Source organism: Oreochromis aureus, linkage group 8 (genome assembly GCF_013358895.1).
Source record: "Oreochromis aureus strain Israel breed Guangdong linkage group 8, ZZ_aureus, whole genome shotgun sequence".
Taxonomy (NCBI): domain Eukaryota; kingdom Metazoa; phylum Chordata; class Actinopteri; order Cichliformes; family Cichlidae; genus Oreochromis; species Oreochromis aureus.
Genome location: NC_052949.1, coordinates 4877301 through 4904718, shown reverse-complemented (window position 1 = coordinate 4904718; position 27418 = coordinate 4877301). Strand labels below are relative to the sequence as shown.

The window sequence follows — 27418 nt, the reverse complement described above, 5'->3', positions numbered from 1 at the left end:
TGTCGACACAGTATCGATACAGTTTGGGGAATGTGCTGAAACGCTTCACGAGGCCTCATCTACCCATCACTATACTAACCTGTTTTTTTCAACAGAAAAGCAGAGACCGGAGACATCAGTTGCGTTCGGTCTGCAGGCTCTTCCTCGTCTGAGGCACAGAAGCGTTGCAACGGCCTATCGCACTCAGCGCTATCTCCCCCTTGTGGCAATGCCACGCAATTACATTGTCCATAACTCTAAATGAAAAGTGCCATACCATCATAAAATCAGGTCTTTTACATCAAAAACAATCCACAAAAAAATTATAATTGTGACCATACACTTGTGGGCGTCACAATAAGAATAATAATAAAGTCAGTTTATAAGGCACTTTGCATTTGCAAAACCAATGGGAAGTATTCTTATTTTGCTTTACTTTTTAACCATGAAACTTTATTCATCCATCCATCCATCCATTTTCTTCTGCTTATCCGGCCCCTGGTAGCATGGTAGCAGAGAAGCCCAGGCCTCATTTTCCCAGGCACCTCCTCCAACTTATCCAGAGGAACACTGAGACGTTCCCTGGCCAGCTAAGATATAAAACCTGACTAGCGTGTCATGCCTGGAACAACCTCACCCAGGAGGGTGTCCAGAGGCATCCTCAATGGATGCCCACACCACTTCAACTGGCTCCTTTCACTGTGGAGGAGTAGTGGCTCCACTCTGAGGCCTTCTTGGATGACTTAGCTCTTCACTCTATCTCCAAAGGAGAGGCCAGCCAGAGAAAGCTCATTTCCACCGCTTGTATCTGCAATCTCCTTCTTTCAGTCACTACCCGAAACTCATGAGCATATTTTATTTCCCTGACGTTATGTCAAGCCTGTGTCTTGGGTCTGCGTCTCTGTGCTTCCTGTTTTATTTTGACAGTTTTGTGTCCTGTCATGGTCCTGGGTCTTTTGTGTTTTATATTATTGTGGTGTATTTTGGTTGTGGTTTTCTAGCTCTTTGGTTTTTGGTTCTGTTCTTCCTCAGTTTAGTGTTTAATCATTCCTGCCTGTGTGTTCCTCTGTGTAAAGTCCGTGTTTCTTAGTCTGTGCCTTTGCATGTGTGAGTTCCTGTTTTATTTTGAAGGTCAGTGTCTCAGGTTATTGTATTCTGTTTTACCTCCCTCAGTCTCGTCAGCTCTGATTTCCCCCAGCTGTGTTTTCTTGTGTGCGTTGCTGGTTCGTTTGCGTAATCTCCCTCCGTGTCTCCCTGTATCTCTGTTTTTGGTTTCAGGTTTGTTTTGTTAGTTTTTCCCAGTTTAGGTTTTGCTTAGTTTTCATCCTCTCTTTTGCCGTTTCTGTTTGTTTTCACCCACTTTATAAAATAAAGCTCACTCACATCAAAAGTTGCATCTTGGGTCCTATTCTCCTACTCCACATGTCTGCCACGCCAGACGTGACATGTTCCATATTCAGTGTGTTCAGTTTGCTTCCTCCAGTCTTGTCATTATGTTCATTCTTCCCAGCTGTGTTCCCGTGTGTTTCCTTTTCCCTCATCTTCCTCATGTGTATTTTAGTGTTTTGCCATGTTTCAGTTTTGCCCATTCCAAGTTCCTCGTGTCCGGGTTTTCATGTTCATTTGCGTTATGTTAGTTTTCCCAGTTAAGGTTATTGTTTAGTCCCATGTTGTTTCACCTTTGCCCCTTTGTTTTGTACTGTTTCACCAGCCTTATTAAACGATTTGCTTTTCGTTAATATCCAGTTTCGTTTCCACATTTGATTTATCTGCATTTGGGTCCACAACTCTCCACTCCACATGACCTGCCAGAGCACATGGTGACTCAGAGCCTTCACAAACTCAGAGCAAACCTCATCCAACCCAGAGGCTCTGCCACCAAGGAGTTGTTCAACTGCCTTGGTGAGCTCGCCTCCAATGATGGGCGAGTTGTCAGCCTCATCCCCAGACTCTGCTTACTCTGGTAGAAGACGTGTCAGTAGGATTAAGGAAGTCCTTCAAGTATTCCTACCACCACTTGACTATATCCTCAGTTAGTCAGTAAGTCAGTGTGAGTAGAGCACCACTTTCCCCTCCTGAGTCGCCAGACAGTTACCAGAATTGCTTTGAGGCGGTCTGAAAGTCTTTTTCCATTACCTCACCGAACTCCTCCCATACCTGAGTTTGTGCTTCATCCACTGCCCAAGCCATGTTCCGCGTGACCTGACAGTACCTCTCAGCTGCATCTGGAGTCATGCAGGCTAACCAAGCCCAATAGTTCTCCTTCAGCCAGCTTGATGAAGAAGGAATTAAACTTAAAAAAATGAAGATCTACAATTTTAGTACAGTTTGACAGCTAAAACAAGATTAAATAGATCACTCACATATAGATTCTGACACATAGGTGTTACATCCAACTTGGAATTTCATATACTTCGATTTAGAAATGTGCGCGGTGATTTGTGTGTCACGTTTGAGGATTCACAAATGCTATTTACACCCGTGTTTTGGGTTCGGATATATGCATTTGTTAAATAGTTTTATGTGTGGGCAGACTGCTTTGTGTTTGTGTGTGGAGTGGACCATGCATTTGTGAGTCCTCAAAAATGACGCACAAGTCACTGTACACGTTTCTAAATCTTAGTTTACGCTTTTGGATCATATTGTATGCATGTGAAACACTTTTGAGTGTTGAGACAAATTTCTCTCCATGCAGCTATAACGCCTTCTAGTGAGTTGTAGTGGATTACGTGGCTCACTGAATGGGTAATGGAAGTTACTGGAAAGTAATCTAAAGGAATTATCACAGCTTGTGGGTCTGATTTGGGTTACACAACATTTTTCCCTCAGAGTGATGGAGGCAGATGGTCTTCATGGATCTAAGATATTTCCAGTCAGTCCTGAGGACAACCCAAGCACTCTTTGAAGGGTAAACTCTGGTCTAAATGCACTGACTCAGTCAGTGCTGAAATATTTCAGCCATCCAATGTTGTTCCATTATTTTTTCTCTGCTTTGAAAAGCAGACCACAGCCTCTGTTGGCGTCTGCTGTGACTGCTGTGGTCAAGGACGTGATTACCTAAGGTACAAAATGTTTTCCTGCAAGAGTCTAAACATAAACAAATATGGAGGAACTTTGACAAAATTCAATTGTGATACCAAAACATAAGCCAGTAAATATGTCAGTTACAAATAATGTGGTAAATATTATCACTTAGAACATGTGTTCACTTCATGTATAGAAAGTGAGGACAGTGAGGTGAAAATAGTGGCTGCAGCTATAGTTGATTTAAGGACCACATATGTCATGTTCAATATTTAGGCAAAGCACCAAGCACAGTGTTATTTTTCTTAATCATTGTCTTTCTTTTATTTTAAAATGTAATTGCTACCTGAAAAACAAATAAACAATTTTTTTCTGTTTTCAGTTCTACTTGTCATGTGGATTTTTACCTTTTTTCTTATTTTTTGTTTCATATATGAAAATGAACATATGTGGACCAAATGTTCAGGCTTCACAAAGGTCTGTTTACTTCTGTGAATGATCAGCACAGTTCAAAAACACTCAGTGCTGCCCCTCAGCAAGCTTCCAGTAGTTTACTAATCATAAAACAGAGGACTTTAAAGAAAGGGAGATCTTAAAGAGACAAGAGCTGAAAGGTCTAGTTTAAGAAGGATGATGAACTAAAAGACTACAAAAATGGATCGTATAAGATAAATATACAAAAGGTCATGCAAAGCTACTGTGGAGTCCCAGAACTGAAACATAAAGAAATTAGCGTAATATGCAAGAAACTGTATAACACTACTATTTTTACAGAATCAAATTCATAGTTCTTTCCACATTACTTTTATCCACAGAATAGATGTGTAAAAACGTGCTTTTACTTCCTTTTTAAGTTTTGCCTGCTGACAAAAATCTATACCTTATGATTGGCGGATAAGCAGCTTATGAAATGGATGTAAATCAAAGTGTTTCAGAAGAAAAAAAATTGGAAATTGTGCATTTTCTGTATAGAATATATCTGTGATAGGTTTCTTGGAATTATCTTAATTTATTATGGAAATATTTCTTAATTAAAAAGAACTTCTCTTTGACCATTGTTGTGTAGGTAGGGTTGCCAACTGTCCCGTTTTAGCTGGGACATCCTGTATAATGAGCAAAATTGGTTCGTCCCTTATTCTACCTCAGATGTCCTGTATATATTGACCATTACCTGCAATGCCATTTAAATCTGATTTGACTGCACTTGTATCAGATTATTGTTTCTTTCCAGTCACAACAGTCAGTGATGGCCCATCATGCACATTAGATGTGAAGAGTAATACGTGATTTGTAAAAATAAGGTGATGTTTGGTCTATGTAGCATAAAAAACTGGGTGGCACTGCGCTTCTGGTACAGCAGAGTGTAGTTAAAAAGTTGAAAACCCTATGGGTAGCTTAGCTTAGTTCTGCTAGTTCATGGTAGTTTCTAACTTAGAGATATTCGCTTAGAAATATAGGCCTGGCGCTATTAATTAATGCTAGCTTTTAGTTTAAGATTGTGACTCATTTGCCTAAGAGTGTTAATTGGGAGCTTAAGGGATGATAACTTAGTGATGCTAGGTTGTAACCTAGCAATGCTAGTTACTAGTGCAGGATGCTAGTTAATAATAGTCACCAACTTAGGGATCCTATTTATCATTCTAGGAATGCTAGTGAGTATTATAAGGATGCGAGGTAATAATAGTTACTAGCTTAAACATGCTAGTTGCTGGCCTAGAAATTCTAGTCGGTAGTGTAGGTTGGTTGTTAATAGTAGCTATCTTAGGAATGCTAGTTGCTAGCCTAGGAAGGCAAGTTTTTAGGCTGGGTATGCTAGTTAATGCGAATGCTAGAAATTACTATATTAACTTGTTATCACATTAACTAATTAATGCTGGTTCCCAGCTGAGGATAATGAATCCCTTACATAGGAACGCTTGTAAATACTCCAGGGATGCTAGTTACTAAGAGCTGCTAGCTTACTGATGATTGTTGCTAGTAAGTTGATGCAAAAGGAGAAATCTTACTCTTTATTTTTTTTATTTTTTATTTCAGAGTAATGGAGAAAGTTATAAGCTTTAGTCTGAATACCTGAAGCCTGAAGTTAGTGTCATGTTTTTTAAAGTATGGAAAGAATGATTATACGGCCAGTCAGTAAAGGTAATCCCCTGTAGCTTAATATTAAAATCACAAATGTTTTATCTGAGATAAAAATCTGTAACTTCAAATATTTGTCTTACACTATTTCTTTATTTGAACTGTATTTATTTGAAATGCTTGGAAAGAAAAGGGAAAGTCCCTCAGCCTGTGAAGCAGCTCCTTCAGGCCGGTGCCCACATGAGGCTTTAAAGGGTCTCGTGGCAGCACCTGGCTCACAGAGAACTCCTACCACAGGATAATAACCAAATCATCTTAACCCACACAGCCAGTGCCAGCTGTCGCACTGGGCACAATTCCAGGAAGGCAAAACAGAGAGGCGGAGAGGAAAAAGAAAGAAAGTACTTGTCTTGCCAACACATCACGGCCCCAGCATTCCCAAATGAATCCGAACATCAATAATTCCACTGCTGGTTTCTCGACTCAGTGTAAAAGTTGGCACTCAGTGTGTGATACCGAGGGGCCACAGGGAGGGCAGTGAAAGAGGAGTGACACAAGGGTGCACTGTTTAGTCTGGCAGGTCTCAGCTGCTTTATGTGCCAACACTCGACCTTTGTGAGCCCACCGCATTCATCTGTTACTGTAGCTACTGTCCAGTCTGGAAGCCCCTCTCATACATGGATAAAAACAAAATAAAGCAATTTATAACTTTCCTTTTGTAGAATGGTAAAATTATACCTTTATACCTTTATTAAAACTTTATTATATTTACAATCAATAACATATTCAAACCTGGAAATGTGTCCTTATTGCTGCGCCATTCTGTCGAGTGTTTTCCTTAATTTACTCTGACCACTGTTTTATCCAGATATATCCAGTTATGAACTGCATGCTGAAGCTCTACTGCAACTTCCAATGAAAATGAAAATCCAGAGAATGATAATGGAGTTAAGTGCAGCAGTGCTATCAGGAGCCTGTTTGCTTTGTGTAAGATACCAGCAGCAAGTTGTTCTGGACTGAGTGGTGTAGCTTTAATACAAGTTCTCAGTCACTGATGTGTTACTGAAGATCTCGCCACTCCTGCATCTCATCTTTTATTAGGAGGCTGAGATAAAAAGTGCTAAAAATTAATGGAGAAAACTTATTTAAAGAGTATCACATGAATAATTTATTGTAACTATATATTTTTTATGTTTACAACTCACAGAAAATTATTGATTTTTCAGAACTTAATTGACTTTGAAATATGTAAGCAAAATAAAAAGCAGTGAAAGGGAAAGACTTTTAGAAATATTTGACTTAACTAACGTATATGTGCTCACTCCCTAAAATAATATTGGCAAAACATCTACAACAAAGCTAGATATAGTGACTGTAAAGACTAATGACTGTCTGAGCCTGATTGGCAGAGGGTAATTTAATTAACTTTAAGCCATTTAAAACAAGTTCAAGTTCTAATTTGACCTGTCCCCATGACCCACAGTCCTTATATCAGCCTGCTGCTTCTTAAAGGACCTAATCAATTCACATAAAACTGATCTATGTTGATAAAATGATCAAAGACCTTTTTATACACATAAAATACACAAATGCATAAATCCTAATTTAAAAACAACTATATAATGTAACAATAACAGATCAACAGAATAACAAAGGGAGACTTTACTGAAAACTGTACATAGGGTTACAAAGAAAACAATGATCCACGCACATTTGATCTTATATGAACAAAAGTATGTTGTCGTGTGATGACATGGAAAATAATAATGTTTAATGTTACAGAGTGACTCCATATATTTGATATTTCGACAAATATACTAATAATATAGTATAGTACTAATATAACATATATCATATGTCATAACATATGTCCAGAAGTATGTGGACAGCCAAGCATTTTGCCCATATCCCTTTAGTGTACTATATTTGATACATGAAGTTTTTGGAGTTTTTGAGACTTCAACATAATCTGTGTGGTTTTTTTCCCCCTGAAAAAATCAGAATAAATTGCACAATACATTTTTAAGCATTTTTTTTTATCCCAGATGTAGCAAATATGAAATGTAATGTAATTATTTTTTTAAACACATTTGTCAGATGGTTCAATGAAATGGCTTTTTAAAATTTAATAGTTCAGGCTTTAAAGAGAGATTTGTGTAGCAGCTTCTGTTTTTCTGGTTTCAGCCTTTTTAACAGATGTTGAACCTCCTGTGACTATTTGCTCTGATTTAACAACAGTAAGTATGTCTGTATGTCTGATGGTGTGTAAAATTCTTGTTTTTTCTGTAATTGTCTTGAAAATATCCACAATTGTTTTAACTGCGTATCCAGTTTGGGGTCATATCCACTGGGTCTTCCCATCTGTCACGGCTAAGACAGAGGAGGTCGTTTATTTAAGCTCACATTAACAGGGTGAGTTTAGAACCACCAATTCTTGTCTTTGGACTGTGGGAGGAAGAAAGACAGAAAGACCCCAGCTGGTAGATTCAAACTCAGGACCTTCTTTCTATGAGGCTGCAAAAGATCAAATGATGTCCTCAGTGGTGACTGGATTCTGTGTAGATGTTATTGGCCTGGAAATGGTCACACGTGGACGCACAACTGCCAAATGCCCTTCCACGAGCCTGGTTCTCCATGAGGTTTCTTCCTGTTAAAAGGGTTTTTTTTTCCCTTCCCACTGTTGCCAAGTGCTTGAAGGGAGTTTTTTGATTGTTGGAGTTTTTCTGTATTATTGTACGATCTTTACCTTAAAATATAAATCACCTTGAGGCAACTATTTGACAGTCGAATTGACAAAGAGTGAAAAAAAGGATCCTATGATTTTTGTGCAGTTAGTTATTATTTGCCAAATAGGGTAGTTTGACATATTAAAACCTTCAAATTCCTTTTGAAATGTCCTTATTTGTGTTTGTAGATAGTAAATAAATAAGGAATAAGACTTAAAGCTTGTGTGATGTGGAAAGCTTTCTATATAACTGTGCACGGCTGCTTTTGCATAAACAGAAGAACTGAGAGCAAAATATCCGTCTTTGCACCTCTTTGTTTACACCCTAGATGAAAGCAGATGGGCTGGAGGCTGCTGCGCGCAGACAGGTTGCATTTCAGGACATGCAGTCATCGCCGCTCCACAGCGCCCCGCTCCGGCCTGCGCCTGCACTGCGACGAGAAGCCGTGCGCGCCCGGTGAGCGACCGCTGCTGAAGAGACGAGACCGCTGTCTGCACTCAGGTAAGAAAACCCAGACATATTTGTTTTATTTAACCGATCCGGTGTGGGTGCAATCACACCGAAACATCAGGAGAGCGAGCGACGTGCGGCTCAAACCCCGCGTCGTAATTCTGCATCGGCATTCGTCCTGTCACTTGCTATTTTATTTGCAGGAGGTGGGAGAGGTTGGGCCTGTGCGCGTTTTACGTATAGAAATATCATGCACTTGAACACGAGGCGTATTTGTTCCCCTTATATCTCATGACAGCGCAGATTCCCCTGCAGCAGCTTCATTTTGCGTGTTTTCGGGGCTCACGCTTTTCATTGTGCGCGATCTGCTCCTCCGTCGATCTACAATAAACAGAAACGTGTTTTTGTTGCAGCCATCATCGCACCAGCCCTGGAGGTGCAGTCACCTCCCTACAAACACGATACATTCAGTGTTTTTCTTCCTCCTCAAGAGGAAAAAAATGTCTCCATCATCCTCCGGAGCAGGTCCTGCTTTCGTTACAGCCACTCTGGTGCTGGCGCGCAGTAACGAGACTAATCCTCCAGAGTATTTATAATCTCATTATTAAAGAATCCCAGGGGGGCAACAAAGCGGTGTTATTTATCTAAGATTTACTGTAATTTAATAACACTTTTGTTCTTTGTGTCGGCTTTGAGTGTGAATTTATGGCTGTATGCACCCCCCTCCCCTCCCGTTATTCTGGATCTTTCGCTTCTTTCTTGCATCTGAGGCCTAAATGCTTTCCAGACTAGCTGCCTCACAAACCAGCTCCTTTGATTTTAATATGTGAGATTCTGATATGTAAATACATGCAAAAAAGAAAAAGAAAAAGAAAAGAGACGCCCCTGGTGTATTTAATTGATTTCCGTGCGTCTCTGTATTGTTTCGAGAGCGGATAGTGTTGGAAATCGGGATGAAGCAGCGCTTGTGCGCAAATGCCAAGCCCATTTTTTTTCTCCTTTTTTTTCATATTATCAACAGAGGAGAGCGCCCATGTCTCCGTGTGCTGTCACACGGCCAGTGCAGTGAACCAGGCTGCTTATCTGACACATATGGGCTCTTGGGTAATCCTCCCAGGGTCAGTGGACGCGATCTGACCCACAGTAGGTGCATGAAAGCCTTTTAACGCGAACCCTTTATGCCCGCCACATGAAAACAATATGTGATTTTTTTTCCCCCTTTCGGTTTGGTGGAGGGATGTTGGAGTGAGAATCTCTCGTCTCCTTCCTCGGACACACCTCTCTCCCACCCTCACTGGTTCTCACTCATTGCATCGATTTCTGTAACAATTACAGTGAAGAGGAGCGGGCATGTTGTAGTCTGTAACCGCAGCTGGGAGCCATTCCAACTGATCCACTGAAAGCAATGAAACACATCTCAGTGCCATTTTGGTTTTTTGATAAACTCAGACATCCTTCTGCAAGTTTCTGCAGCACTTGGGCACGACTGGAGAGACACGCTAGTATGTGCACAGGGAGGTCTGAGAGGGGCTCCTCCCCCCAAAAAACACTGCTGGACATGTTCAGATCAGCCTTGAGGCATCTATCCTCTAAAACCTTTAGACTATAGCCGATTCTCTGCTTTCGATTTGGGCATATAAACCTGTCTAGTTGCCTGCGGGACTGTGGGTTATCACTGAAGCTGGATTACCAGCAGAACAAAGCTGGCAACTGAGTGCACACATCTCCAGCCAGGGGTCCCAGGTCCACTTCTCACTGTATGCATAATTAATTGAATGCTGGCAATATGAAGCACAATTTCAAGTGCAGACAAGCCAGACGACAGTGCAGAGTTGTTGAAAACTGTCAGTAAAAATGGGAAAGTTTCATATTTCCATTACAGCCTAACTTAAAAGTCATTGTCAGTACCCATGAGTGTTGTTATATTTGAAAAATCACTGTGCAGCATATTTGGTACGATTGCTTTTATACATGTAGATGAAATAATGTTTGATATCAGTTAAGTTGCCACCTGATATGTCAGGGACCAGAAATATGTTGGGTCTAGATTTTAGCTTTGAGATATGTGATTGTAAGCTTGATAATTCTACATGATATATTTTTGGGAAAGTTATTTTTACATACTGACGCATGTACACTGGCTGTATTTTGGGTTTCTGGAGCACAGCACACAAAGTGTGAGCATCAAAATCAACATAGCAGAAGTTGAGACATCCCTACTTTTAGTCGCTAGCAGGAGTCAAACCCACACGCTCCCATAATGCATCTTTGTAGCTTCTTTCTTCTCTGGTAAAGAAATGCTTTTTTCAAACTCATTAGCTCCACCTCATAATGCAGGTACCTCTTAAAGGTTAGAACACAGGTTATTTATCTATATTTCCATTGAAAACCTGAGTTTTACTTTCTCCACTACACTTTTAAGGGACATGTCAAGCCTTTTACTCTGGAACATGTATTACTCTGACATTTTTCCACAAAAAAGACCAGCTTGCCCAGCCATTCTCCTGTGTCTCACCATAGTTGTGGTTTCTTGTTTTCACCAAAGAGACATTTCCGCTCCAGACCACTCAGATGTTTTCATTTAAGTAGCTGTTTGAGGCACAAAGAAGTAAAATCATCCGAGGCTTCATAAGACAGGGAAATGTATGCAGATTTGTTCAGCAGCACTCGCTCATCACTCATCTGACCACCCCTGAGATTTATTCTGCGATCCTTTACATTCTGATTTTGACTGTATTTTTACTTGTTACGATGTATTTTGTATTGCTCTATTAGCAGTTATAAGTAAAAAAGGTGTGGTTAAAAAGCCAAAGATCTCAAACTGACCCAACCTCCTTTTTGGGAATCATCGATGAGACCAAACAGCATCCAAGCCTGAAAGCGATGCATCAGGTCAGGAGTGTAACTAGGAGCAGTCTCATCATTTAAACAAAGAATGGGGTCGTGCAGGATTATTACAGTCCCAAGCATTAGACACGGTCATCACTTCACTGTCACTTGGCTAGAAAACATCAAGCCTGAACTGTCAAGTCAGAATTGGATGTCCACCTAAAACAGCAGCAGCAGTGCATAAGGAGAAGATCCCGGAGGGGAGATTGGCTAAATGTGGTTTGAGTCAAGAGCTTTATGATGGCACTTTGTACTTTTAAAGCCTTTTCCTTCTACACACGACACTCACCAGGTATGCAGATGTGTATGCTGTACAAACGGAGCAAATCCAAAAGAACTGACGAAGAAGCTGAAAGAAAACCTAAAGAACTGAAAACGCAGACGTGTGTAATGTAGTTAAAGATGCAGGCTGATGTGAGCAGTGCAGCTCTTTTGAAATAAATCAGTCACTCTCCTTAATGTGACTGCTGACTCCATCATGGCCTCAAGCGTCGGGCATTATGAAATGAATCCGCACCGAAGTGCTCCATTTAGCAAAGACTGACAGCCTGTTGGCCCCCGCCGGCTCGAGTCCAAAGGCAACCGCATCCAGCCGGCCGGCTTCAGTTTGGACGGACCCGCCTGCAGAGCTTAGGCTGGCAGAATAAACAGCACCACAGCAATTAAGTCTCCAGAGTGGAGCTTTTCTAAAAGTTACTCAGATTTACTGTATTTGGCTTCAGAGCTCAAACAGGCAGCTGAGCTACTGATTTAAGGAAATATTCTTTTAAGTTACTTTATTAGTTTTAAAAAGGCTCAAACTCCTCAAAAATGTCCATGTGCTGCTCTTTCCCTGTTTTAAATGATTTGAACATTGCAAGAAGTTTTAGCACGTCATCAAGAGAGTTTGAAAGTTGTTTCCCACATTTAGATACTCTTGATTTACAAGATATCTTTTTGATATCACTTTAAGTGTGCATTCATTCTAGTTTACTGAACACATGAAGGACAAGATAAACCTCACAGAGGTGTAATGTTTCACAGAACAGGCCTTTTTCTGGATGCGTTGCCTCATTAAATAGAAGAAGAAATGCCACAGCAGGATTTCAGCTGCATTCTTGTGCACACTTAATTGGCACCATGCTGATTGAGGACTGGCTCATTGCATTGGGAGACCTGCGTGTGTGTGTGTGTGTGTTCATTGTGAACATACAGCAGCAGCTGGAGTGCCTGATTATTTAACAGTCTGCACCATGAAAACATGAGAAGAATTCCTCATATCTTGAATTCCATACTGCAACATTGTGGCCTCAGAAATGTCGCGGTTTGTCTTTTACTTCTCTGGAACCTAGAAGTACAAGTCTGGCATTGATTATGTGCCAATTATTTGGATGTGAACTGAAAGGAGGATGCGTGTGAAGATAGCAGAGCAGGGCGTGGCTGAAATCCTGAAGGTGAAATATTGCAAACATTAGCTGCTTGGAGATGCGGGACGGCGGGGTGGTGCCGTGTGCAGACCGGCCCTGCAAGATGTTTCCCCTCCAGCGCTTAGATGGAGGGGAAAATGGAAACGGGCTCCACCTTCAGCCCCTCCGCTGCAGGGCCGGGCCCACATTAGGAAGGTAGAGTCAGAGTGTGCTGGCTGCTGGAGGCTGGGCCAGAGCGCAGAGAGAGAGCGAGTGGTGAGCAAAGTAGGTCAGAGATACAGAGGCAATCAAGCATGAGAGCAGCATCCTCGTCTCTCAGCTGAGCTACACGCAGGGCTGGTGAGCCGGCAGGCCCGTACACGGCATCAGACGAATGCCTTTGTTTCTCAGTGTGAGCCATTTTACCTCTAAAACTGTCACACACTCAATGAATTGGTCAATAACATTAGATTGGTCGAGAGTTGTTGGGATTTGTCGAGTATAAATGTTAAATATAATCTGGTTTCAGCTTCTCAGATGTGAAGTTGCTGCTTTTCTTTCCTTTTATGTCAGTGTAAATGAAATATCTTTGTTTTTTGCACACTGAACACAGAAAATCTGCCCAGGTTTCTTCTGCAGTACATAGCAGCTGAGACCATGACTCGATCAATCTGTGGATAAAACTTCATTAATCTGTAAAAATGCTGAGGACTGAACTGGATTTGTCTTATTATGGTTCCAAAATAAGCCTTAGACTGTATATAAAAGCTGGAAATGGCCACTTTGAGGTGACCTGGTTTGTGAAGTTCTGTTATGAAGACCATATTTGGACAAGAAGATAGAGTGCTAATATAAGTTTGGTCAGCAAACACTGCTCAAAAACTGTATCTGTGCATCATACTGAAAGAGATAGTGTTAATTAGTGCTAAGTAACATACAAAAAGACAAGAAAGTCATTAAAACTGGAGCAAAGACTTCTGATAAGTCCACTAAAATGCTCCAGAAAACAAACACAGTTAAGAGGCACAGCTCAGAGACTCAAGAATCAGAGATGAGCTGTAACGGGCAGCTAAGGACCTGTGCTGGCACTCATCTACTTATACAGACAGAAACCCTTAATATTATTTGTCAATAAAGGATAATTAGCCGCTAAAACCTTTTATATTTTTATGTTTTTTGGGCCTGGCTTTAAGAATAATGCAATTTGATACTTTTCAGTATTCAAGCTTAGAATGAAGGCTCAGGGTCCCCAGATCGCTGCATATTTGTAATTCTGCATGTTCAGATTATAAAGGTGCACAAACTGTTTGTAAAGTCAAATCTGAGTCCACTTAACCCTCGTGCCATCATTATGACTTGCAGGTTTGCAGTTCTTCTAGTAGCCAACTTTATATCAGAAATAAAGATGTTTGCAGCCTGTTACAGATATAACAGCTGACAGGGTAACCTTTTTATAACTCGTCTCTCTGGATTCTGGAGTTATGGGCGTGGTTTCTTTGATTGACAGGTGTCCTCACCACTCAACTGTGTTTAAGCTGTTGGTGCTACTGTTTAATGGGAAATAATACATGGCGCAGCTCATCTAAGCAGTTTGTGCTTCACTTTTGATTAATGAAATTCTTCAGTTTTATTGTTTGGTTCGTTGGAAGTACTTAACAGATACCTGTTTCTACTGTTAGCTGATGACTTAGCACTCCATTCACGTTTAAATATGGTCCCTTCTGGGCCCTAAAAGCCAACATGACAGTGGCCAAAGTGCGGCTGCATCTTTATATACAATTTATGGTTAATCTTTATGAGTAACATATCAGGAATTCTGCAGGGATTCAAACTTATCTTTATTGTCCCACTAGGGGAAACAGCAGAAACACACACACACACACCTAATTTCAGACTGCTTGTCTCACTGAGTGCTCAGAGCTCTTGGAGCTGTGTCAACATCCCTGTTGACCGAGCTCCTTGCAGAGGCACGGTCTGTGCCAAGATCACATTTTCACACGCCCCTGAGAGGAACAAGCTGCATCAGCAGCCCTCTGAGGCTTTTCCCCCTCATGAAGCTGCGACAAAGACTGCTGTCATGTTCCCTTTCTGCAGCAGGTGAAATGTGTATGTGTGTTTTTGTCCCAGTTCAAATCATTAAGGAGGTGCTGGTCCTGTCCAAAGTGTCTGGTGTAAAGTTTGCAGAGGACTGAATTCAGTGAAATGCTCTTGGAAAGGAGAGTTTGCAGGACTGCTTCCGCTCGAGCATTTCTGATAACGGGTTTCAGATCGCCTCTATTTTTAAAATTAGATGTGGTGAATCTGTTATGTGTTTGAGCTATAGGTTCTTTATTTTGGCCTTACATTTACTGTCTCAGGCAGAGGATATGATTCACACTAATGTACAGTGCTGGTGTACACATGATTATCGGCTGAAGGATCTGCTCCTTATCAGACTCGAGTTTGTTTGCTCTCCAACCGTCTGAGCTCCCGGATGCAGAGTGAACGACCTCTCAGAGGGATTGTCTTCGCTGGCACGAGTGCTGCCTTCTCCTTGTTGTTTGGATTCTGTCATGTGTAACGCTACAATGAAGGGTTTTGTTGGGGAACTGTGTGTGAGGACCGGGAGAGTGCACTATTCATTAGACCTCCTATGGGATACACACTTACATAATGTATTAGGACCTCCTCCTATGTTAATGAGTTTTTTTGTCAGAATAAAACTGTTTTTAATCCATGTAGTTGTTGTTATCAAGTAAAAATAAACAGACTGGCGCTCTTCTACTCAATTTGACTACTCAAAGTAGCTGTAGCTGAGAAACCAGCTTATCTACTGTACAGTTGAGTGAAATGGCAACAGCTTGGCTAATGTGGACATGACAAAGTAAGGTGCGCTTCTCCAGACAGTGTGTGGGTCTGTGTTTAATGCTGAGACAGGTGGAGTCCTGTGATTGGCCCATTAGAGTTTGCCCTCTTTGGATTGGGCCTTTGGATGGCTCCAGCTGACATCCACCTTTTCTCTCTCCCAGCAGTGAGCTACAACAGTTTAAGTAGCCCTTCAGTGTTAAACTGTAAGCACTGAGCACACTCTGTATAAACCACACACATTAGTGACTCTTTTTGTTGATCCATCTCTCCTGTTTTTGTCCTACAACAGGGTTTATCCTAGTTATTCGGTAATGAACATAACAGCTACGTCTTGGGTGTATAAATGACTTATCTGGGTAGCTCAGCTCCACATGGCCGAGTTTTTAATAACTTAAAGAAAGCCCAAGCTTCTTCAGTTCTAAGAGCAAATGTGGAGAGTCCCAGATTTTAAGCCCTATGGGAGTGTCCCCAAGAGGGTCATGGACCCCCGATTGATCCTCTGTCTAATCACATGAGCCAAGGTGTGAAAACTGGTGTGGGTGAACCCTGTGTGAAACCTAGCCCCACCCTATCATGTGATTTACTGAGGTCAAATGGCCAAGGATGTGACCTCAGTAAACTGTGACCCACACCCGTTTTCACACCTTGGCTCGTGTGATTAGACAGAGGATCAATCGGGGGTCCATGACTCTCCTGGGGGACACTCCCATAGGGTTTAATATCTGTGACTCCACCAATTGCTCTTAGAATTGAAGAAGCTTCTCGATTGAGAGGTGAAACGTCTTCAAGAAACTTAAAGAAGTCCAGATGCTTTTCTTTCCAAGCTCCTTAGACCTGATAGATATTATTCCTCTATAGAAGTGAGTGCCACACTTTATTTTGCCTCACTTCTCCTGGAAATACTCACTATTCACAAGTCACTACGATGACCTGGATGACTGAGAACCTTTACAGACAATATCTATCAGGCTTTGACGAACTCACAGTAGGTGATTGGATGAATTCTCTGTGTAATTGAACTATGAGAAGAATCGAGCTTCTTTGTGAAAATGAGCCTCTCTGTGGTGCTTAAGCCTGATCTTGTTTCCACCTTGCCCCTTTTCTGCCATCTGTGCTGAATGTGGAGCGCTGTTTAAACACCCAAGGTCAGGAGATGTGGAGGTACACAGAGGGAAGGCCGCATAACCGGGCTGAGCGTGGCTTTAGGGCGGGTTTTATAGGGTGGGGTAACTATAGCAACAGTTCAGGCGCTGCTGCTCTTAAGACGACGTTTGCATCAGGTGACGTCACAGGAATTCGTGAAGTGAGGGAAAAAGTAATCAGATTTGTTTTCAGTAAAAGCAGAGAGTTCAGGTGTTTCCGTATGCGACTGGCATGCTCCTGAACAACTCCTGGGTGATGTGTTTAGATGAGGTCCTACCAGGAGGAAGCTCTGCAGCAGATCCAGGACATAGGGACGCTCTCAGCTAACTCACATCTGTGGGCAGAACCTCACAGAAAGACCTGGCGGAGGTGGTTGGTGTGAGCGAGGTCTGGACATTTCAGTAGCACCGAGCTAACGTAAAGGCAGCAGAAGATGGATGTATGGAGCAGGTTTTTCTTTTTTTAATAAGCGTTCACGAGCTTATTATGATTTTATAAGCTGCTCATAGTATTTTCATGTATAAATCTTTATCTGTAAAGTAACAAGTAACTGTATCGGCTGAATAAATGCAGTAACAGAGAAAAGCCCAGGAGGATAAAGCATTAAATGGGTCAAACTTTCACTTTCATTCTTGAGGAAATCCACTTTCCCTGAGTTAGAAGCAGCAGTTTTTGCACTTGCTGATTTATTTCCATGACTACTTTGACAATTTTATGTGCTACTATAATAGCCGCTTTAAGCTGTATTGTACATCTGAGAGATTAAAGTGTCATGTTTATGTGCCAAAGCAGACATGAGGGCGAAACCGAAGGCCAGAAGCTGCCAAATCTGCATCACCAAACAAACTCGGGGCATGCAGTTTGGATGCACAGACTGATTACGACGTAAGCTGTCCACACTGCCTGGGTGTGTGTGTTTGTGTCAGAGGAGAGGGAAAAAATATGATTCAAGCTGAAAAGCGCTGATGTAACCAGAGGCTCGGGTTTAATCTGATATGTAATCCTCTTTTTATGAGATTGGACGCAATTCACATCTCGGCGGTTGAAGGAGCGTGTCAGTGTTGTGTTGTACAGTGGGGAGCGTTTGCATCCTGATGACCTGCCTGTCATGGCTGAGACGTGGCTGCACTTGTTGTTGCAGTTAGTTAGTGGGTGTTTAGGAGGTGCAGCCCTGTCACAGCGAGGACAGCGTGCACATGGGCAGAGGGCACTATTTTTGTCTGTGAGGCTGTAACCTGAAGCGCTGACCCCACGTCAGGATGTATAAATAACAGGGTTTTCACAGGCACAGTGTCTGTTTACATTCTGTGGTGACGGGCTTGTTCTGCAGGCCGGAAGACAAAGTGTCTGTTAAGTGTGCCATCATTACAGGCTTTTCTTGCTTGTCAGCTACTTTCAAGCTGACATGTGTAATGAGACACAACCTGGACCTTCAGTACTTCATTAATTTGCTTTTGTCTTCCTGCAGCCTGACCCGCGACTGGCAATGGAGTACGTGAACAACGCTTCGAACAGCTACGGTTCTGGAGACACCATGAGCAGCTCCTTAGCCAACATGACCATCAAGGATCAGCACCACCAGGAGAACGGAGTCAAAATGAAAGGTCAGACATTAGAAATACAGTCTGGAAGCAAGATAGGATCCGACACGCAAATGCAAACTCACTAAAAATGAACAGAACGTGTCTTTAATGAGATCTTTTTCCAGCTTCAGCTCACCTTGTGAATCCTCTGAGCTCCACTGGTGGGTCTGAAATCAGTCTGATGACAGAGAGCTGTGAGATGCTGCTGCACTTTGGTTGGCAGATGATTGGGATTAAACAATGAGCAGCTTTCTTTTCTTCTGTCTGCAAACCATTATTTCTCACAGCACGAGTAGAGATGACGCTATTTTTGTCCTGTTAGACCTACGCATGTTCAGTTTCCAAGGATACGAGAGATTACTTATCTGACGTGCACGTCCGAAGAATCTGTCAATTCCACGCTTCTCATTGATCGTAGCCAGCCGCCCCTCTAGTAGAGCGAAGACAGGAAATTACATGGCCCCACTCTTCATCAGTATAAAAGCATAAAGCGGGTTACTTTATGCAATCAGGGGGATTCAAAGTGATACAACACCTCTGGAAAGTCTTGAAAAATTATTATTTTTAAGGCAAAAATTAAGACAACAGCAACTGTTTTGTATAAATGTGGTTTTTGTAGTATGAGGAAAAACTGTGCAAGTGTTGGTTTTGGTTTAATATCCGGGATCAGCTCGTGTGAGGCTTTTATCTGATCAGGTTCAGCTCAGGCTGTAGGAACAGGAGAGGCCTATCAATGATCTATCATCACCTTTTTATCACTTACTTTTATTATCACAAATAATTAACTGTAAAAACTTAGCTAGGAATAGGAATCATTTTAATATCATTCCATATTTTCCCTCCGTGGTCCGCCTGCACTGAGAACCGCTGGGCTCACAGTCGAGTGTCCAGTGCTGGTGTGTACCATACGTTCTCTGAATATAACCGAAGACTTATATATTATTAGTCTGATGAAAACTGACCTACAGAAGTACAATCTACTTTTGTACACCAGCAACAAAAATCTGTCTGATGACCAAAATGATTATGAAACGTAAAAAATGCTAAATTTGTACTTGTTGTCAACTGCTCTTCATCTGCAGTTAAGCTCTAAAGGTTTGTGAGGTGCCCACAATAATAAAACCTCTGAGGTATTATCATCCTTGTTCCACCTTAATAACAGCTTCCTGAAAAGGGATCGACGATGGACTTGGCCACCATGATCCCACCCAGTAATAAAACTGACTGACTGATCACTGCGTCACTGCTAACACTGAGGCTAAATGTTACATGTGGATAAATGGGAGGAGAGCTGTTAGCAGGCTGTAATCAAACTCTATGATCACATCACATAGACTGAGCTAGCTGCTAATTATAGCGAACTGTAAAAATCTGTCTGAAATTAAACTACAGCATGTTTGAGTGGAAATTATGTAAAATATTCTAATATTTAAATATAAATGTTTGAAACTTTGTGCTAAAGAATAAACTGTTTGACTCTATTGTGCATTAAACACTTTTATTATGTGATTTATTTTTAACAGTAAGTCTCTTACCTATTTAGCATTTATAAGCATATAAAAGCCTGGAGTCAATGATTTGTCGCACCTCGTAATGTGGGCGTTTTCCTTTGGAGCACTGATGGAAGGAGGCTGTTATATAAACAGACTATGAACTCTTAATTAAACACAGTTGCCAAATTGTAAAATCAGTTTGTCTTCATTAGAGGTTTAAATGCTGTACATTAATTATTACATAAAACTACATTTTAATGTGTTTTAACAACGTATGAAATGCATGTATTAGCTGTGTTTGGGGCTCACAGGTAAAAGGTTTCTAATTAAAGCTTTAATGCTAGAATAGACATCAAAAAATGTCAAAGAGAAGAATTTAAATGGCGAGTTAAACAAATTCCACTGTCGTCTGGGTGGAGGCCGAGCTCCTGAGTTTCTACAGAGCTTTGTTTTAATCTCTCCTTACATAATGGATAGAAGACATGCTCGACTGCAGCTGCACTGTGCTCTGTAATCCGGGCATCTGGGTCAGACCCCTGAGAAAGAGCCCCGTCTCCATCAAGCTCCACTGTTCGCTCGCAATTCAGTCCATAAACAATCGGGCCTTTAACGCAGCACAGAAAGCATTTTCAGAAAGCTCCATTTGATGACTGAAACGTAAACGAAAAGCAGATAAATGGCTAAAGATGCATCGTGTTTGCTTCACTGTGTTTGGACAGATTTATTCGTCACAGAGCGAATAATCAGTGTCAGACCTTTCAGCAATGTGTTCTCCCCTCTTTTTTTAATCTACCCAAATCGACCACATGGCTAATTAGTACGTAGCCTAGCTTTCCCCAGTTTACAGCCCTCACTAGTGCATTCGTTCTCCCCGTTTCCATTTCCCATCATCTTATGTGCTAACAGGAAGCAGCGCACAGAGTCAGGTCCATCTGCAGGGGTAAACAACACATGTATCAGCAGTGAAACACAAAGTGAGTATCCCTTTAAGCAGCAGATGTGGTGTGTACAAAGTGACGTATTTGTAAAGTGAGATTAGTTAGTTTAGGATATTTAGAGCTTTTAGCCATCTGATGGTTTAGAGGTGCTTTGCTTAGTTCTTTGGAGTGATGCATACAAAATGAAACCTTTCAAAACTGTAGCTAAGTGCGAAAAAAACGAGAGAGAATTTAGTGTTACAAGAATTTTGTTTTCAACTGTAATCTCATAGTTATGGGTTAAAATGTCATAATTAAGAGATTTAGAGACTTTCCTGATCTAATACCGCATAAATATTATTCAAATAACAATTATAAAATTAGATCCCATAATTAAGAGATTATAAACATAGCTTCATAATTAATCCCATAATGTTGATTTATTTCAGAATTACTGAATTACAGCAGGATGACATAAAAAACAATTAAGAGAAAAGGCATCATAAAGAGTTCATTATTGTGATAAAGCACTAGTGATAAAATCACAAGAGCCTGTCGTAATTTACTGAATTTACAAAATATCTCCTAATTTAGATATTTAGAGTCAGAGTCTCTCATTATTATTAAAAACATCTCATCATTACAAGAAAAGACATTCTCATAATTCTGAGAAAACCAACTCCAGGATAGAATTTAATAAAATACAATAGAGTTGTGCTTCTGATTATGAATTTTCTAGACCGATCTCGGGATCTCAGTCAAACTGAGGCTGACACCGCTGTCTAAATGCATCATTCCAGAAATAGTCCTGCTTTTTGGAAAATCGAGGCAGTAGCTCTGCTATAGTTCAGTATTCAAGTGAGTAGACTGTGAATAAATGTCTGTGTTACTCCTTAAACAGAGCCGACTGAAGACTTTTCGTGGTTCTGGGTTTAAATGTCAGACTGCTGCTGATGTTTTTTAACCATTTTGAATTGTGCTTCACAGCTGACCTCTGTGCGGCGTGTGTGGTTGTTTTTTTCCAAGTTTCTGTCACGATTACCTCGACTTTGACCTCCCGTTTACCTTTGATTTGCAGAGGATGAAGCAGCGCTCAGTGAAAATGGGGTGAACTCTGTGTCTGAGCTCTCTCAGCCAGACAGCAGCCACTGTGATGACGAGGTGCAGCCCGGTACGCCCACCTGCGCTTCTGACATGAAGCCTGAGCTGCAGCTTAACCCTTGTTTTAGCTCTTATTTAGCATGGTTCAGTTTGTGTGCAAATCATCACTTGATTTATCTCCTTTATTTAGAGCTGTATTGAGAGAAACGCTCGTCTTGGTTTGCTGGTTTTCTTTTGCTCCCTAACTCTAACCTTTTATGATTCAAGTTTGAGTTTTCTTGCTAAAACCTTTTGATTTGCCTGATTCTACAGCGTTGTCTACAGAGTTGTGTTGTTACCACACAGAGTGCAATAAGAGCCAGCGAACATGAACAGATCAGTGACTAACATGGAAAACAATGCCCCTCCGTGCCTGTAAGATGTGGCCACAGTAGCGTCGCTGCAGCCCGGGTCGAGCAGGCTTTGATCACAAATACTGAGACTGACAGCTTTTCCAAAGCGAAGCGAGGTGGGAAGTCATCGGGCTGAGAAACCTCCTTGATCTCTTTAACAGCTTCTGAAGCTGCTGACGTGTGGTAGTAAACACAACATTAGCCTGAGCTGTGTGAACCTGATGAAGTGTCAGATTAGACTTTAACAATTCCTGTTGATGTTTGACTGAGATCCATTTATCCAACAGCAGAGGCGCCTGCAGAGAAAGCAGGAGCTGAAGATACAGAGAGCACCACGAGCAAAGACGAGGGGCAACTCGGTACGCCTCCAGACGCTGAGCTGCTGCCTCTTTTCTGCTGCTCGTGCTTCCTTTTGTTTCCCCAGCATTGTTAAAAGAATAGCAGGACATTTTGAGAAATACACTTACTCGATGAGAAGCTGTAACAGCTGTTAGTTTAGCTTAGCTTAGCATGAGAGTCCACTCGTTTACGTGGGTTGTGTATTTAGTGGAAGCAGGAGGCCGCCTGACACATCCTCTAACACTCAGAGTTGTTTATTAAAAGAAGGTTTTCTCACATGAACTACAATTCAACTCAATTTTATTTATATATATAGCAACAAATCACAGCAACAGTCGCCTCAAGGTGCTTTATATTGTAAGGTAGACCCTAAAATAATACATACAGAGACCCCCTATGAGCAAGCACTTTGGCGACTGTGGGAAGGAAAAACTCCCTTTTAACAGGAAGAAACCTCCGGCAGAACCAGGCTCAGGGAGGGGCGGGGCCATCTGCCAACACTGGTTGAGACTACAGAAGAGGTCGACTTCATTCACATTTGAAATGCTCACAAAATTTGAGGTTGAGTGCATGCAGGAGACCAAAGTTGGTATCCGATTTTGGGAAGAGGAACAAAAAGGAAAATTCCATCAAAAATAGATACCAAATTGAAAATTCAGGGAGTTCTAATGATTTTAATAGTGGACTGACCTTCTGTCTCCACAGATATGCATTAAGAGCCGCCCCATACCATATAATAGCTAACATGGGTATTTCATACCCATTGTTTTATTTTAAAAACAAATGTTTATGAAAATGTGGGCAGTAAAGCAAAGTTAAAAATATATGACTTTGCAGATATAACTATCATGTCAGCTAGTTGTCTCTGTTACCCATTATAACATTGCTCATTATAAGCTAAGCTAGTTGACTGTAGCTAATATTGTCTTTATTTTGGGTGTACAGACGTGAGAACAGTGTTAGTGTTTCAGCCCGTTCTTCCCAGACCTTTAAACACTGGAGTTATTCTCAGAAATTTCTCCAGTGTTATTAAGATTGTTGCAAGCTTCACTTTTTTCTGTGGATTTTGTTTTTCGTATCCATTTTCTTTCGCTTTCACACATTGTTTGGTTAGTTTTTTAGTTTTAGGCACAAAAACTACATGGTGAGGTTTAGAGAAGGGTAATGATTTTGGTTAAAAGTCGCCCTGCTCAACATTAACCTTGCACGCTGTAAAATGACATAAAAGCTGATGGTGAGTCGTCACTGATGCCAGAGGACACCTTTATGACTTCTTATTCTTAGATAACGTAGGTAAAAGAAAGCTGAGATGTGTATTTTTCAAAGTGACCAAAGCTTCCTGCTGCTGCTCCGTATGTTTGTGCGTTTCTTTCAGCATCTTGACTGGAAAACAGAGTTTCTGGGTTTCTGCCTTTGCTTTTTTCTTCCAATGCTTACTTTCGGATGGGTATATGCGGCCCCTTCCAGAACTGCAACATGATCGTAAGCAGGCTCGAGAGGCAAACATGTCCCCCTTTTTTTAAACAAAAAGATGGTTACATCCTGGCTATTTCAGAATGAAAGGAACGGCCAGACCACAGGCAGATTTAAGAGTCCTGCGATCTGTTAAACAGATGCACGGTTGCGGGGAAAGCCAGGGTAATGTTAAAAACAGCTCAAGTACCACACAGAGCACCGGCGTTCAGTGTGGTACTGCTGCACGAGGCAAGAAAATAAAATCCTAACACCGCCGTGCCTTTGCTTATCCATCTTTATGATTTTGAATGATGTCTTTATCTAACCTGTATTTGCTGTGGGCTTTCTGCTTTGACTGAAGACATGCTGTATGCAAGCTTTTATTGATTCGTTTGCACCGGGTGAGTGTATTAATCACACACGAGTGACAGAAAGCCATTACTGACTGAGCTCTCTATCTTTTCCATCTGTCTCATTATGTTCCATCAGCAGCAGGAGCATCTTCAACAGGTAGGCTGTTGTATGTTTTATTGATTGCACGTAGACAGTATTTATTTACTGCAGGAGATAGATATGAATGAGCCTAGGTGCAATGAAAGTAACCTCAGAGAGGAAGGAGCTGATCACTCTGTTGTATTTTAGTATGTTCCATATAATGTTAACTTAAATGTATCCTCTATTCTATACAGTTGCTGTCAGAAGTTTACAGACACGCATGAATATTGTGGTAATTTGGGGCTTTTAATGATTTCTTCAAACAGTTTTTTTCTCCAGGGTTAAATGATTGTGCAAAATACATCTTTATTGACTTTAAAAAACAAAAACAAATAAAGTTTTTTTGGATTTTCTCTAAGCCACACATGGTCAAAATGATAGGTTCAAATATATTTGTACACTCCCACTAATATCAGTTTAAAAGTCCCTTCGCAAGTTGCAACTCGGCCGGATGTTTTTAGTATCCATCAACAAGCCTGTTGGCATAATTCTGTCTGGATATTTGCCCACTGTTCTTAGCAGAATTAGTGGAATTAATTTAAAGTGGTTGGTTTCCTGGCATGGACACGACTTTTAATCGTAATCCACAAATTTTCAAATCAAAGCGTTAAGGTCGGGGCTTTGGGGAGGCCATTAGTTTAGACAGTTATAGTCTATATTGTAGGGTATTTACCTTTCAGTATAAAGCACCTTGAGACAACTGTTGTTGTGATTTGGTGCTATATAAATACAATTGAACTGAATATTCCTTCTTCTTCATTATTCCATCCACTTTGTGTGATGTATCAGCACCACAAGCAGCAAAACAGCTCCAGAGCATGATGGTACCACCACCATGACAGTTGGTACAGTGTGCTTAGGCTTGAAAGCCTCACCTGTGCTCCAAACATCATGGTGACCAAACAGCTCAGTCTTTGTCTCGCCTGGTCATCAGGCCTTTCTCCAGAAGGCATTTGGCTTGACTGTAAAGGGGAAGTCTCAAATTTCAGTCAAGCTTGAAGGTGTTGGTGTTGATTTTGGATTTTGGAGGGCTTTCTTGTTTTGGCATCTTCTCAATCCCTGATGATGTAAACTTTGCTTCACTGTGATCAGTCATGCTGGTGTTCAGGCAGTTTCATGGCAGGCCTCAGCCTTGGTGGTTGTTCCTGAACATCCTAAGCAGTTTACTCTCATCTGACGATGACAGTTTGGGTCTTCCTCAGCAAAGCAGTGACAGAATAACTTTTACCTTCATGCAGTTGTTCAAACTGCTGATCTTAAAACTGCAGGTTTTTAGAAATGGCTCCAAGGACCTTTCCAACTTCCAAATGCTGCAAAGAAGAACTACCAGCTGTAATCAATCACAGTCACTAATGAGAAGTTAATGGACCTCTGCTTTGTCAAGTTAGAACCTTCAACACCAATAATTCAGAGATTTAAGTGGATGTATGTATATATCTGAGCCTGTATCTACAATTTAATATTTTTAATATATTCAAACTTGTGTTGCCCAAGTCCTTAAACATGTATGTTGTACAATCATTCCACCCTGGAAAAGAAACATTTCAAGGAAATAATTATAAGGCTGAAATTACCACAGCATCCATGTCTGCATATGTAAACCTCTGACCACAGTTTATGATTTTCCTGCTACTATATTAAAGAGTCTGGAGTGTTCCACCTGAATTCAGACGTTATCACTCAGTTCAGTTTATTTAAATGGTAAAACACGCAAATCTTTAAAATTTGTTCATCAGTTGCCTTTAATGATGCGTTTTTGGATTAAAGGTTAAAAACACCACCTTCTTCAGATCATCAGCCTCCATCTAAACCTTACACCAAGCATCATTTTAAAAGTTAAAAACAACAAATCTGTGCAATATGTAAATATAATAATTTAGCATGAGTTATTATTTTTTCATTATTTTATTTTTAGAGTATTTCTATAGTTTTAAAAACGGCACTGTGGCTGCCGTCAGCCGCAGTCATGCAGTTTAAGATAATTTCATGGTTTAAGTTACAATAAATAAGTTAAAAATACTTTATTTTAATATATCAGATTTAATGTATACATTGTTGGGTTTAAAAATACACATTTAAATGGTTTACAGAATGTTTCCAGGGTGGAACCAATGTTCAGTCTGTTGTTTTGGGCTTGACAGTATTTTCAGTTGCACGCCACACTTGATAGAGGGCTGCATGCTTTCCCCTCTCACTCGGTGGTAGAGCTATGCAGACGCATGCAGCGAGTTTCCAGCTGTGAAAGCAGTGACATTGCAAGATGTGTTTTCATTAACCCCTGCTTGAGTTAATGGCACCAATGAGTGGCACTGTAACTCCTGCCAGTAAAAAAGAACGGACTTGCGTCCTTTTTCAACTGGGAGGAGTTGGTGAGAACTCATTGGTCGCATTAACTTGCAGGGGTTAATGAAAACACATCTTGCAATGTCACTCCTTTTCACAGCTGGAAACTTCGTTGCATGCGTCTGCATAGCTCTACCACCGAGTGAGAGGGGAAAGCATGCAGCCCTCTATCAAGTGTGGCGTGCAACTGAAAATACTGTCAAGCCCAAAACAACAGACTGAACATTGGTTCCACCCTGGAAACATTCTGTAAACCATTTAAATGTGTATTTTTAAACCCAACAATGTATACATTAAATCTGATATATTAAAATAAAGTATTTTTAACTTATTTATTGTAACTTAAACCATGAAATTATCTTAAACTGCATGACTGCGGCTGACGGCAGCCACAGGCACTAACCCTAACCCTCACCCATAACGGTAACAATAAAACACTTTTTAAATAATTATTATTCAGTTTTTAAATTTTTTATATTTTCTATGTTTTTTTATATTTCACTTTTCAATTTGAGATTCCTGGAATTGAACATTATTTTCAGTTTAAAGGGAAAATGTGTTATATTGAATTGTTTTTCTGATATTGACCGTTTGACCAGATACTGTAAATGTTAGTCCCCCAAATTTCCACAATAGTAGTCCTGACGTGTCGGTGTACGCAGATAGCCTTCATATTTTATCAAAGTCGAAGGAATTTATGACGTTTTTGGCTAATTCAGCTGAAGGACTGATGACCTCATGCCACGGCAAGGTGTCCAAATTTGCAAATGTTTCTTCTTGG

The 27418-nt window shown here is 40.9% G+C and overlaps 1 protein-coding gene across 16 annotated transcripts in view; it reads left to right on the top strand.

Annotated features, from left to right (window-relative positions):
* Positions 1 to 8217: 8217 nt before the first annotated feature.
* mapta (microtubule-associated protein tau a) overlaps positions 8218 to 27418 on the top strand; it is a 38798-nt gene continuing 19597 nt past the window's right edge. For 7 of the 16 annotated variants that reach the window (XM_039616430.1, XM_039616435.1, XM_039616434.1 and 4 more), the window contains exons 1-5: positions 8218 to 8306; positions 17988 to 18123; positions 21591 to 21683; positions 22293 to 22364; positions 24289 to 24309. In XM_039616430.1, coding sequence (XP_039472364.1) covers positions 18006 to 18123; positions 21591 to 21683; positions 22293 to 22364; positions 24289 to 24309 — 304 coding nt within the window. In that variant the 5' untranslated portion in view covers positions 8218 to 8306; positions 17988 to 18005. Of the gene's footprint in view, positions 8307 to 17914; positions 18124 to 21590; positions 21684 to 22292; positions 22365 to 24288; positions 24310 to 27418 lie in introns of those variants that run through there. The other 9 variants (XM_039616431.1, XM_039616424.1, XM_039616437.1 and 6 more) reach the window with 6 other exon arrangements.